This window comes from Heterodontus francisci, chromosome 7, assembly GCF_036365525.1.
Source record: "Heterodontus francisci isolate sHetFra1 chromosome 7, sHetFra1.hap1, whole genome shotgun sequence".
Taxonomy (NCBI): Eukaryota; Metazoa; Chordata; class Chondrichthyes; order Heterodontiformes; family Heterodontidae; genus Heterodontus; species Heterodontus francisci.
In genome coordinates, this window is record NC_090377.1 from 60620068 (window position 1) to 60635196 (window position 15129).

Genomic DNA, 15129 nt, shown 5'->3' on the forward strand with positions numbered 1-15129 from the left:
AGACCAAAAGTATGGTTGCTAAATTTGCTGATGACACAAAGGTAGAAAGGAAAATAAGTTGTCAAGAGGATATAGGAGGCTACAAAGGGAAAAAGTTAGAATAAGTGAGTGGACAAAGATCTGGCGAATGGAGTATAATGTGGAAAACTGTGAAATTGTCCATTTTGGCAGGAAGAATAAAAAAGCATATTATCTAAATGGTGAGAGATTGCAGAGCTCGGAGATGCAGGGGGATCTGGGTGTCTTAGTGCATGAATCGCATAAGGTTAGTTTGCAGGTACAGCAAGTAATAGGAAAGCTAATAGAATGTTATCGCTTATTGGAGGAAAATTGAACACAAAAGTAGGGAGTTATGCTTCAGTTATACAGAGCATTGGTGAGAACACATCTGGAGTACTGTGTACAGTATTGGTCTCCTTATTTAAGGATGGATGTAAATGCATTGGAAGCAGTTCAGAGAAGGTTTACTAGATTAATACCTGGAATGGGTGGGTTGTCTTATGAGGAAAGGTCGGACAGACTAGGCTTGTATCCACTGGAAGCCAGAAGAGCAAGAGGCAACTTGATTCTGAGGGTTCTTGACAGGATGAATGTGGAAAGAATGTTTCCTCTTGCGGGAGAATCTCGAACTAGGGGTCACTATTTAAAAAATAAGGGGTCACTAATTTAAGACAGAGATGAGGAGAATTTTTTTCTTTCAGAGGGTTGGTAGTCTTTGGAACTCTCTTCCTCAAAAAACGGTGGAAGCCGAGTCTTTGAATATTTTTAAGGCAGCGGTAGATAGTTAAGGGGCGAAAGGTTATCCGGGATCGGTAGGAATGTGGAGTTGAGGTTACAATCCGATCAGCTATGATATTATTGAATGGCGGAGCAGACCCGAGGGGCCGAGTGGCCTACTCCTGCTCCTAATTCATATGTTTGTACGTCTAGGTCATTAATAAATATCAGGAAAAGCAAACGTCCCAACACTGACCACTGGGAACTCCACTACAAACCTTCCTCCAGCCCAAAAAACGTCCCGTCACTCAGCCAATTCCCTATGTTGCTACTGTCCCATTTATTCCATGAGCTATAACTTTGCGAGCAAGTCTGTTGCACAGCACTGCATCGAATGCCTTTTAGAAGTTCGTGTATACCTCAGCAACTGCATTGCCCTCATCAATCCTCTCTGTTCAAAAAACTTCAGCAAGTTAGTTAAACATGATTTTCCCTTAAGAACTCCATGCTGCTTTCTTTAATTAACCTGCATTTGTCCATGCGACTATTATAACTTCGTCCTGAACTATTCTTTCTTGAATTTACCTCACCAACGTTAAACTGACTGGCCTGTAGTTGCTGGGCCTATTTTTACACCCTTTATGAACAGGGGTGTAAAGTTTGCAATTCTCCAGTCCTCTGGCACCAGCCCCGAATCTAAGGAGGACTGAAAAATTATGGCCAGTACCGTCTCAATTTCCACCTTCACTTCCCTCAGTATCCTAGGATGCATCTCATTCGGTCCTGGTGTCTTATCCACTTTAAGTACAGACAGCCTATCCAATACCTCCTCCTCATCAATTTTAAACTCTTCTAGTGTCTGAATTACCTCCTATTTCATCATTACCTGGGTTGCATTTTCTTCCTTAGTAAAGACAGATGCAAAGCGTTCATTTAAAACCTCAGCTATGCCCTCTGCCTCCATGCGCAAATCCTCTTTTTGGTTCCACTCCTCCTTTTACCACCTTTTTTTACTGTTTGTGTCTATAGAAAACTTTGGGATGGCCTTTTATATTAACTGCCGGTCTCTTTTCATATTCTCTCTTTGCTTCTCTTATTTGCTTTTTCACTTCTCCTCTGAACCTTCAAAATTTAGCCTGGTTCTCAATTGTATTTTCTACCTGGCATCTATCACAAGCACACTTTTTCTTCTTTATCTTAATCTCTATCTCTTTTGTCATCTAGGGAGCTCTGGATTTGTTTTACCCTACCTTTCCCCTTTGAGGGAACATATCTTGACTGTGCCCAAGCTCTCTTCTTTGAAGGTAGCCCATTGTTCAGCTACTGTTTTTCCTGTCAACTTTTGACTCCAATTTTTTCATCCCAGAGCCGTTCTTAACCCACTGAAGCTGGCTTTCCCCCAATTAATTATTCTTATTCTGGTTCGTTCTTTGTCCTTTTCCAGAGTCAGCCTAAACCTTATGATGCAATGATCATTGTCCCCTAAATGTTCACCTACTTGATCCATTTTCCCACCTCATTCCCAAGAACCAGGTCTAGCTGTGCCTCCTTTCTCATTGGACTAGAGACATATAACTGTAGAAAATTTTCCTCAACACACTCCAGGAACTCTTGCTCCTCACTGTCCTTCACACTACTATCCCAGTCTATGTTTGGATAATTAAAGTCCCCGATTATAAATACACTAACTTTTGCACCTCTCTGTAATTTCCTTGCAAATTTGTTCCTCCACGTCCTTCCCACTAGCTGATGGTCTATAGACAACACTGAGCAATGTAACTGCACCTTTTTTGTTCCTTAGCTCTAGCCAAATAAATTCTGTCCTCAACCCCTCTGGGACCTCCTTCTTCGACAGCACTACAATGCTCTCCTTAATCAATACCGCCATTCATCCCCCTTTTTTCCCTTTCCCATCTTTCCTGAACACCTTGCATCCAGGAATATTTAATACCCAGTCCTGCCCTTCTTTGAGCCAGGTCTCTGTTATACCCACAGCATCATATTTCCACATGTCAATCTGCTCCTGTAACTCACCAATCTTAGTAGCAACACTATGGGCATTCACATACACGCACATTAACCCTGATTTAGACTTTATTACTTTCTTCCTTACGCTGACCCCACCTAATAACCTATTACCTACTCTTGTGCTATCAATCTCTACCAGTATTCTGTTTACCTTGGTATTCCTCTCTGATATGTCCTCCTGGTTCCCAAACCTCTACCAGGTTAGTTTAAATGGTCCCCAATAGCATTAGCAAATCGCCCTACAAGGAAATTTGTCACAGCTCTGTTCAGGTGCAAACCAAATGGCCTGTACAGGTCCCAGGAAACCAAAGCCCTCCCTCCTGCACCATCATTCCAGCCACGCATTCTTCTGCACTAGCCTCCTATTTCTATACTCACTTGCACGTGGTACTGGGAGTAATCTGGAGATTGATACTTTTGAGGTCCTGCTTGCTAATTTCTTACTAGCTTACTAAATTCTTTCTGTAGGACCACATCCCACTTCCTACCTACGTCGTTGATACCAAAGTGGACCACGACTGCTGACTGTTCACCCCACCCGTGGGTGCTCTGCAGCCGCTCAGTGACATCCTTGACCCAGGCACCAGGGAGGCAACACACCATCCATGGATTCACGTCTGCGGCCACAGAAACGCCAGTCTGTTCCTCTATCGAATCTCCTATCATTATTGTTCTTCCAGTATTCTTTTTGCCCCCTGTGCAGCTGAGCCAGTCGTGGTGCCATGGCCTTGGCTCTGGTTTCAACTCCCCAGATGAACCACCACTTTCCTCAGTATTCAGAACTGAATACCGGTGGAGAGCAAGACACATTCAGGGATGGAGAGCAAGACACATTCAGGGGTCTCCTACGCTACCTGCCTGTTTCTTCTTGACTGTCCGGCGATCAGCCATTCCCCCTCTTCCTGCATACTCTTAAGCTGTGGGTGACCACATCGATAAATCTGTTATCCACAAAGCTCTCAATCTCATGGATGCACCACAGTGACACCAGCTGCTGCTCAAGTTCCGAAACCTGGAGCTCAAACTGCTGCAACTGATTACACTTCCTGCATATATGGTTATCCAGGATACAAGTAGCATCCTGGAGTTCCCACATATCACAGGATGTGCACTCTAGAGGTTGGAGCAGCCCTGCCATTCCTTTATCTGTTAGTTAATAACCTTTCTACTGCTAATAAACCTTTACCAACACTAACAAATCTTATTACTAAATCTTACTAATGCTAATAAACCTTATTAATACTGTTAATACACCTTACTAGCAGTAATAAACCTTATTTCAAAAAAAAAGGCACACCTAGTTTAGTTAGATAAGATAACAAGGAAATACTCACCAGCCAATCACCTACCTACTTCTCTGTAATGACGCACCTCCATTTTTCTTTCAGCGCCGGCTCGGAACCTACAGACTGGCGGCGGCAGGAGCAGCTAGCCCTGCACCTTCCTGCCGCCCTCTCTCTCCTGGGCTCTTTACGCCCTGCTCGGATCCCACTATTTCCCGCCGCTCTCAGAACTCTCACCCTCTCTCCCTGAACTCTTTATGCCCCGCTCTGCTCCCGCTGTTTCCTGCCACTCTCATGGAACAGGCTCTTTATGCCCCGCACTTGCTGTTTCTACCTGCTCTCTCAGTGACATCTTGCTCCCTCCTGGACGCTTCATGCCCTGCTTCGCACTTGCTGTTCCTAGCAACTAGGGAGGGAGATTCCGTCATGGCAACCGCAACACCCCTTCCCTCCACCAGTGCTGTATCTGACAACATTTGATGAAAGATTTCCTACCATTCCACAAGAATCTCACTTCTTTTTCTTACATCAATCACAATAGCCCATCTGCTGCTTCACAGCATGGGGGGAAAAAACTTAAAATCTCTCAGGACATTAGCAGACTAGCCGAAGTATTACACTTTCTTCATGATATTGACTCACCATACAATTTCAGTAGGTTGACACACATCAATAATGGAGGAAAGGTAAAGCTGTATTATTATGGAAGTCCCAGTTATCAGAAACCTTACATTCTTAAATAGCTGAAACAGTTGAGGGCAACTAACAGGTATCCCCAAGTCAGAGCTCTAAGACCTTGGGCCTGAGGAATACAGTCACAGAGTCAAAGAGAGATACAGCACTGAAACAGGCCCTTCGGCCCACCGAGTCTGTGCCGACCAACAACCACCCATTTATACTAATCCTGCATTAATCCTATATTCCCTACCACATCCCCACAATTCTCCTACCACCTACCTACACTAGGGGCAATTTACAATGGCCAATTTACCTATCAACCTGCAAGTCTTTGGCTGTGGGAGGAAACCAGAGTAACCAGCGGAAACCCACGCGGTCACAGGGAGAACATGCAAACTCCACACAGGCAGTACCCAGAACTGAACCCGGGTCGCTAGAGCTGTGAGGCTGCGGTGTTAACCACTCCGCCACTGTGCCACCAATAAGGTCTGTCACGTAGAATGATTAATTTAATATCCCAAAATCAGGCCCACAGTGTTCAAACTATGAAACGTGCAGCAAGGTGACCACAAGTTCAGAGAAGTAAAATTTCATAGCATAGGCATACATTGAGATTTTGAGCTGCCAGCTGGAGACCAAAGCAATGATGAGCTGAGCAGTCCTGGTTTATGCTGTAAAGGATAATCAACAACAGTAGGAGATCAGTCCATTTGCAAATATTATAGATTATGGTAAATATAGAAGTAATTCACTTATTTTTTTGCCATGAGCTATTGTCAGCACTTGAAATTTCTTTTCCTAGTGTAGAACAGCAAAAGGCCCATCGCCGATCGTGCAAGAAAAATAACTTTCAGATTCAGAGAAAAGTCATTCATGCATCACAGGCAGCAAATAACATGACTACAATGAGCATATAAAAATTTCAGATGGGCAAGATCTTTTATTTTCCTCATTTGGATGACGACCCACTAATTTGCATGCGGAACAAACAATGGCCTACTCCTTTGGAAGTCCAACAAATGAGGAACAATCTATTATTTGAATAAATAAAATAATGGCATCTGGACAAGAAAAAAAACACCAGCAATCTTCCTATTTTGTTTTGTTAAATGCAACTTCTAACCAACAACTGTCAGGGGAATAGCCAGAATGTATTTGCCACATATTCTGCAGTCTAATAATTTCCAATGGTTATAATTAGTTTTCACAAGCCAGCATGAAATTGGAAACACTTAACTGGCATGTTGGTGAAAAGTACGCAGCATTAAAATGTTTCACTTAATCATCAATACAATTTTATTTTAAATGTATATATAAAATTGTAATGAACTGAAGATTTCATCCATGAATGCTGGAATGAAGATGCTTCAGCATTAAGCAGCATGTAAATAAACACACTGACAATGAAATAACCTCTGGAGAAAAAGTCAGCTGCTATGCGCAGTTTGTAACCTTGAAGCTGGGCTACTCAATTACTCATATAAAAAAATTCAACTGGAATAACTCTCAAGTCTTTAAGAGAACTGATTTCAATAAGACAGTACAACCAACTTTATCAAAGCAGCCACAAACACCATATAGAAAGGATCAGAATATAAATTATAAATAAAAATTTCTGTTCATCTCTTCCATTCCACCCAACAGTTAAGTTTCTGTAACACTATACTGAAAGAAAAATATAGATTTCAATACAGAGAAAAGCTCAAGCAATACACCTACAGTATTGCTGTTGTATTTTGAAATGATATATTTCTTTCTTTCTATTTGCAAATATTGCTTCAACACACAATTGCCTCCTAATCATGTGGAAGATTGACATATGTTTTTCTTCACCTCTAGATTCAAATTACTCTGATGCGCTCCACACCAGAATCTCATCCTCCCCTCCCATAGAAAAGGTATGGCACAGAAAGAGGCCATTCACACATCATGTCTGTGCCAGCTGAAAAAACTAGCCACCCATTCTAATCCCACCTTCCAGCACCTGGTCCATAGCCTTGCAGGCTACAGCACTTCAGGTGCAGGTCCAGGTACCTTTTAAATGAGTTGAGGGTTTCTGCCTCCACTACAGATCCAGGCAGTGAATTTCAGGCACCCAGCACCCTCTGGGTGATAAGGTTTTTCTTCATGTCCCCTCTAATCACCTTAAATCTGTGCCCTAAACTTCAGCTAACCTGAAACTCTGCTGCTTCCATCCTATCCCATAAGACCTGGTCTCCACTCACCCCTTTACTCACTGACATACAGTGGCTCCCAGTTCCCCAAGGCCTCGAATTTAAAATTCTTTGTGAGTAATTTTGACTTTGGCCAACAGTATAAGATGTGCAATAATCAGCTCAGCCAGCCATGAAACACCTCGTCCGATTTTCATTTGGAGAGTTATTTAACGGATGGCTGAGCAGATATCATATTTTGTACACTATCGTCCAAAGTCAAAATGACCCCGTATGTGTTTAAAGCCCTCCATGTTTTCGCCTGTCCTATCTCTAACTTTACCCAGCCCAAAAATCATTCCCCACTAACTCTGCATTTCTCCGATTCCAGTCTCTCATATATCCCCCACAAGAACTAAAGAAAAAGGAGCAGGAGTAGGCCCGTGAAGAGCGATGCAAAATATTGGTTTGAATTATCTGCTATTTCCCTGTTCCCCGTTATCAATTCATCAGTCTATCCTCCAAGGGTCCCACACTCACTTTAGCTACTCGCTTTCTTTTTATATACCCGTAGAAGCTTTTGCGGTTTGTTTTTATATTTCTTGCCAATTTACTTTCATAATCAATTTTCTCCCCCTTTTTAGTCATCTGCTGCTGGCTCCTAAAACATTCCCAATCCTCTGGCCTACCACTAGTTTTCACCGCTTTGTATGCCTTAGTTTTTGATTGGATACACTCCTTGACTGCCTTTGTTAACCACCAGTGGTTCATCCGTCTCATCGAGTCCTTCTTTTTGACCGGGATAAATTTTTGCTGAGCATTATGAAATATCTGCTTAAATGTCTGCCACTGCTCATCCACTGACCTTACCCTTAGTCTATTTTCCCAACCCACTTTAGATAACTTTCGTCATGCCTCCGTAATTGCCCTTAAGTTGAGGACATTGGTTTGAGACCAGAGTTGCTCGCCCTCAAACTGAATTTGAAATTCTACCATGTTGTGATTGCTACCCTCTAGAGGATCCTTAACTATGATATCTCTTATTAATCCTACCTCATTACACATTACTAGATCTAAGAAGCCTGTTCTTGGGTTGGTCCTGCAACGTATTGCTCTAAGTAACAATCCCTGATGCACTCTACAAATTCGTCTTCCACGTTAACTCTGCCAATCTGATTTGTCCAGTCAATATGCAGATTAAAATCACCCATGACAACTGTAGCGCCCTTCTTACACGCCTCCATTATTTCCCGATTTATACTTCGTCCTATAGCGAGGCAACTCTTCGGGGGCCTATAGATGACTCCCAACCGTGATTTCTTCCCCTTGCTATTCCTTATTTCCACCCAAACTGATTCCATATCACGATTTATTGCACCTGTATCACTACTCACCACCACACTGATACCTTCCTTCACTAACAAAGCTACCCCACTCCTTTTCCTTTTTGCCTATTTTTCCGGAACATCGAATATCCTTGAATATTGAGTTCCCAGTCTTGGTCACCCTGCAACCACGTCTCTATAATACCTATCAAGTCATATTTATTTATTTCTATTTGTGCCGCCAACTCATCTATCTTGTTACAAATGCTGCATGCATTCAGATAAAGAGGCTTAAAGCTTTGACTTTTTACAATTATTACTCATTCTAGTTCTAATTTCTGCTGCACTCTTCTGCTTATATTTTCTGCCCCTTCCTATCACACTTTGATTACCATTCGCCTCTTCATTACCCTGCACCTCTGCTCTCGTTTCCTTTTGATTTTTTTAAACTTCCCTTCAATTGAACCCTCCCCGCCCTCCACTAATTAGTTTCCTGTTACCCACCATTGGCAACAAAGGGAGCACCTTTGCACACAGACCGCAGCTGGAAAAAGTTCATCCACCTTCTCATGGCAACTAGGGGTGGGTAATAAACACAGGTCTCACCAATGACAGTCAGAGTCAGAGAATAAAGCTGGAATCTAAGACATTGGGACAACAAAACTCTCAGCACAATGTTGTAGCGAATTGCATGTGGTGATGCGTCAGTGAGACGGGCAAATGTTATGTGGTTATGACATTAAAGCAGCAGCTGACAAAGTCACATGAGGCAGGAGAAGCAAAGTATCAGTGGCACAAAGCAGCAGATAACATAAGTCCAGTGGTACAGAGAAGCTTGAGGCTGAAAAAGAGAGGCGCTCAGGAGAGCACAGGTCCAAGTGAGACAAAGGTGACTGCCCTTTACATCAAGGCAGCATTTGACAGAGTATGACATCAAGGAGCCCTAGCAAAACTGAAGTCAATTTAAATCAGGAGAAAACTCTCCACTGGTTGGAGTCATACCTAGCGCAAAGGAAAATGGTTGTGGCTGTTGGAGGTCAATCATCTCAGCTCCAGGACATCACTGCAAGAGTTCCTCAGGGTAGTGTCATAGGCATAAACATCTTCAGCTGCTTCATCAATGACCTTTCTTCAATCATAAGGTCAGAAGTAGTGATGTTCACTGTTGATTGCACAATGTTCAGCACCATTCGTGACTCCTCCGATACTGAATGCAGCAAGACCTGGACAATATCCAGGCTTGGGCTGATAAGTGGCAAGCAACATTCGCGCCACACAAGTGCCGGACAACAATCATCTCCCCTTGACATTCACTGGCATTACGATCGCTGAATCCCCAACTATCAACATCTTAGGGATTACCAATGACCAGAAACTGAACTGTAGCAGCCATATAAATACCGTGGCTACAAGAGCAGGTCAGAGGCCAGGAATCCTGCCGCAAGTAACTCATCTCCTGACTCCCCAAAGTCTGTCCACCATCTAAAAGGCACAAGTCAGGAGTGTTATGGAATACTCTCCACTTGCCTGGATGGGTGCAGCTCAACACCATCCAGGGCAAAGCAGCCTGCTTGATTGGCACCTCACCCACAAACATTCACTCCCTCCACCACCGTCTCACAGTGGCAGCAGTGTGTACCATCTACAACATGCACTGCAGCAACGCACCAAGGCGCCTTAGACAACACCTTCCAAACCCGCGACCTCTACCAACTAGAGGGACAAGGGCAGCAAATACATGCGAACACCACCACCTGCAAGTTCCCCTCCAAATCACACACCAGCCTGACTTGGAACTATATCGCCATTCCTTCGCTGGGTCAAAATCCTGGAACTCCCTTCCTAACAGCACTGTTGGTGTACCAACCTCACATGGACTGCAACGGTTCAAGGAGACAGCTCACCACCACCTTCTCAAGGGCAATTAGGGATGGGTAATAAAAGCTGGCCTAGCCAGCAATGCCCACATCCCATGAATAAAAAAAGAAAAATCAAGAGTTGAAAGGCAATATAGGAGAGAAGGGAGCTCGGGGAAAAGATGCAATGTAGAAGAAACAAGCAGGGGAGCAGAGGTGCAGAGTAAAAGAAAGCATCAGAGTATATTGTGTCATACAGAGAGAGAGAGAGAGACAGAGACAGAGACAGAGACAGATTACACAGAAGCAGAGCAACAATCGAAAACCTACTCAATGTCATAGACTTGTAAATATTGTAATAGTCTGTAATATTGTGTTGTTTAACAACCAAGTCACCACACTTAATTGACCATAGGATAATTGTTAAAGTACAAGATAAATAAAAAGGATGAGAACTAATGACGAATAAAGATTAGTAACTAACAGACGGAGTTACTCAGGCTAGCAGAAAGCACCTGCTTCCCTTAAGGGAGAGAGATACTTACTGGCCAACTAAAGGTAGTAAATTATATCAACACAACAATTTTATACATAAAAATATATTACAATGTTGACATTAATTGTAGTAGGAAAGATGAGACTGAAAGATTATAAGCTTAAATATATTGTTTGCAGTCAACCAACTATCGCACCTGGCTTTCTTCCAGAGTATTTGAAAAGCCCAGAAGAAAAAAAAATACATTCCAAACGAAAGAATAATATTCTCCATGCAAAAGGTTAAACTCAATCTCTAGAACTATTTAGATTTACCACCGGGGGTAAGCGGGAAAATGGAGTTGAGGCCACAATCAGATCAGCCATGATCTTATCAAATGGTGGAGCAGGCTCGAAGGGCCGAATGGCCTACTCCTGCTCCTAATTCGTATGCTCGTATGAGTACTTTGGAGACTCAATGAGGTAGAGTCTAATCTCTAAATCTAAATCAACAGTTTTTTTCCCAATAGACACATGACTGAGAACAAAATGTCAAGTGCTCCAAACTGAGCCTTGCATTGCCCAATAGCAATCAGACACAAGAACTGCTAAATATCCTTTTTGAGCAATCATACTGGCAAACAACAAACTTATAACCAGTACAATTTTTGTGTCATTTTATTGCTTAATGGAAAGAATTTGATCACTTTGAACAATGGCATTTTTCACTGCAGCAAACCACAGAAACAATGTGAATGAAATATCTCATGGTCATTGGCCCGACAGCTACAACACCATTTTTCATCGGACCAATCTCTGCAGTGAAAACCATAGAAAACAATATGATAGAATTGTAACAAGATGATATCATGGAGCAGTTTCAACTGATTTTTCTTAGTTATAAAACAATGACTTCAAGAATATGTTGCCAGTGTGTGTGTGTGTGTGTATATGTATATTATGAGTAAAGACTTGGAAGTGGACGGCTCACAGTTGTTTTCTTTATCTATCCATATAAATGAGTTTGGATAGTCACAAACTCGTACCTAAATGATACAAATCAAAACAAAATTACGAATAACTGGACACAAACTGGCAACATTACTTACAGACTATAACGGTGGCTCATGGGAACTGGAAAACAATTCATACAGGTGCAACAGAATTGTTCTTTGGAAGTTGGGTTTAATACACATTATGGGAGCAGAGTAAACTAAGTTTTATTTTTCTTCTGCCCTTGCTTAACCTGGGGTGGAAATCAAACAAGAATTCTGTGGCCCAGCACTAAGCCAATCACCTCGATCAGCAGAAAATTCACAAGAGGGATACTGAAGTTAAATGCATAAAGTTCTAAGGCTGAGTGAAGGTTAACGGTGTATTGAATTTGGGGTTGTTGCAAAATATTGAAACCAAATGAGACAAACTGATTTCAGAACATTTGAATAGGGTTCTATGACAGAAATCAAATGACTTTCTGTGCTTAAGAAATGGGAAATTAAAGGATGTCACTGCTGGTGACAAGCATTTTAATTTTAATTGCAGAGTAAAGATCTCTTAACTTCAGACCATAATTACAAGAGAAACGAACTCCACAACATACAACTCTGATAGATGTGCACAAGTTAGTGATCTCGCTCAGGGAGCTTCTGTGGGAGAGATATATTTACACAAACACAGTTTAGGCTCCTGTTATGCAGCCTGTGTCATTCCTCCTTGTTCCTATTTCAATAATATTTTCACTACTCAATTCTACAAAGAGTTTTACTCCTACATATGAACATAATGAAACATACCTGCCACTGAATTAGGTCGTGGCATCAGATATGGTGACACGGACTGGTGCACATAAGCAGCAGGACCATCAAAAGAGGCTTCGGCTTTGGAAAGACTGGTGGCACAGCCATGTGGTTCTTCCTCTGCTACAGGCAAGCAAAGCTCAAGTCTTAAATTCTTAGTGATACCACGTTGTAGACAGTCCCTCATACTGCCATCTTTGCTCCATTCTAGACTTGAACCACTTTTCTCTTCATTTTCAGATGAGCTGGTTACTGTAGCTGAAAATATAAGGAACCCAAGTTAAATTTACTCTGCACTGAAAGGTAAAGTATTGTCAAATGTTGCTGCAAAAAATATCTGAAATTAGGGGATTGTATACAACTCCAAGAGGTTAACCTGACCAGCATACCAATTGCTACAGAACCCAGATTATGACAAAATCAACATTTGGTTCATTTGATTTTCCCACAAATACTGAAGTAACAGTACTTCTCAACAAAACTCAGAAGAGCACAATGACAATGGAAAAATAGGCAACCCAACGTTCACAGCGGCAAAAAATGCATGAAGGCATTTTACAGAATTCTGTAAGTGAACATCGAATGAACACACATCATAGGGAGTAGTCAACATGATTTTGGAAGTCATACTAAGTCATACCTTACAAACTGACTGGAAATCATTGAAGATATAACCAAGTCAGTGTACGAATGTAAGCCAGTGGATGTAGTTTAAATTTTCAAAAGGCAATTGTTAAAGTTCTTCCTGTGAGAGGCTGATAAGCAGCAAGTAACATGTGCATCTCATTAGTGCGGACAATGACCCTCTCAAACAAGAGAGAAACTAACCATCTCCCCATGACATTCAATGCATTACCATCACCGAATCCCCAATTATCAACATCCTGGGGGTATCAATGACCAGAAACTGAACTGGAGTAGTCATATAAATACTGTGACTACAAGAGCAGGTCAGAGGCTAGGAGTCCTGCGGAGAGTAACTCACTTCCTGGCTTCCAAATGCCTGTCCACCACCTACAAGGCACAAGTCAGAAATGTGATGGAATACTCTACACTTGCCTGGATGGGTGCAGCTCCAACATTCAAGAAGCTCAACACCATCCAGGACAAAGCAACCCGCTTGATGGGCACCCCATCCACCACCTTCAACATTCACTCTCTCCACCACCGACGCACAGTGGCAGCAGTGTGTAACATCTACAAGATGCACTGCAGCGACTCACCAAAGCTCCTTCAACAGCACTTTCCAAACCCATGACCTCTACCACCTAGAAGGTCAAGGGCAACATTCGCGACTCCTCCAATACTGAAGAGGTCCATGCAGAATTGCAGCTAGACCTGGACAAAATCCAGGCTTGGACTGATAATTGGCAAGTAACACACAAGTGCCAGGCACTGGCTATCGCAAACGAGAGAAAATCTATTCCATCTCCCCTTGACATTCAATGGCATTACCATCGCTGAATCCCCCACTTTCAACATCCTGGGGGTTACCATTGACCAGAAACTGAACTGGAGTAGCCATATAAACAACGTAGCCACAAGAGAAGGTCAGAGGCTAGGAACCGTGCAGCGAGTAACTCACCTTCTGACTCCCCAAAGCCTGTCCACCATCTACAAGGCACAAGTCCGGAGTGTGATGGAATACTCTCCATTTGCCTGGATGGGTGCAGCTCCAACAACACTCAAAAAGCTCGACACCATCCAGGTCAAAGCAGCCCGCTTGATTGGCACCCCATGCACAAACATTCACTCCCTCCACCACGATGTACAGTGGCAGCAGTGTGTACCATCTACAAGATGCACTGCAGCAATGCACCAACTCTCGTTACACAGCACCTTCCAAACCCACGACTTAGACCACCTAGAAGGACAAGGGCAGATGTTGCATGGGAACACCAGCACCTGCAACTTCCCCTCCAAGTCACACACCATCCTAACCTGGAACGATAACACCGTTCCTTCACTGTCGCTGGGTCAAACTCCTGGACCTCCCTTCCTAACATCACTGTTGGTGTACCTACATCCCAAGAACTGCAGCGGTTCAAGAAGGCAGCTCACCACCACCTTCTCAAGGTCACTGCGGGATGGGTAATAAATGCTGGCCTAACCAGCGATGCTCACATCCCACGAATGAATTTAAAAAAAGATAAGTGAGAGCAATGCTCATGAAATGGGTTACAAATTCTTTAGATGGATTGATAACTGATTTCACAACAGAAGACAGAGGGTGGAATGAAATGAAAAATGTTTTACCTAGGAAAAAGTAACCAGTAGTATTTTGCAGGAACCAGTTCCGGGACTCCTGCTGTTGACTTGGTACCAGATTCAAGTTAACATCAGGAAAGGCAAAATTCACACCACAGAGGTGGAAAGATCTTTGTGAGCAGCATTCTTTGAGATCAGCCACGAGCACCGTTGCTTCGCTACTGACCATGCAATCCAGGCCAATATCTAGTATTACATATATTCTCATCAGGAAATGTAAGTAAAAGTGAAATAAAGCATAAAAGGGGTTCAAAGAAATGGGATGATTCCATACCTTTTGGAACTAACTTATGAAGGGATGTTTTCAAGGAACTAAATTTATTCCTTTTGAAGAACAGATGACAAAGAGAAGACATAATATTGTTTTAAAATAATGCAAGGTATAGATAAGATTGAAATAAGGATACTATTTAACTTAGAATTATAGGAAGTTTACAGCACAGAAAGAGGCCACTTGGCCCATCGTGTTTGCACTGGCCGTTAAACGAGCCGCCCAGCCTAATCCCACTTTTCAGCATTTGGTCTGTAGCCCTGCAGGTTACGGCACTTGA

At 42.6% G+C, this 15129-nt stretch overlaps 1 protein-coding gene across 5 annotated transcripts in view; it reads right to left on the reverse strand.

Annotated features, from left to right (window-relative positions):
* tanc1a (tetratricopeptide repeat, ankyrin repeat and coiled-coil containing 1a) overlaps window positions 1-15129 on the reverse strand; it is a 291461-nt gene that overhangs the window by 134802 nt on the left and 141530 nt on the right. For all 5 annotated transcript variants that reach the window (XM_068035280.1, XM_068035279.1, XM_068035278.1 and 2 more), the window contains one exon: window positions 12308-12568. In XM_068035280.1, the coding sequence (XP_067891381.1) occupies window positions 12308-12568 (261 nt within the window). The remainder of the gene's footprint in view (window positions 1-12307; window positions 12569-15129) is intronic.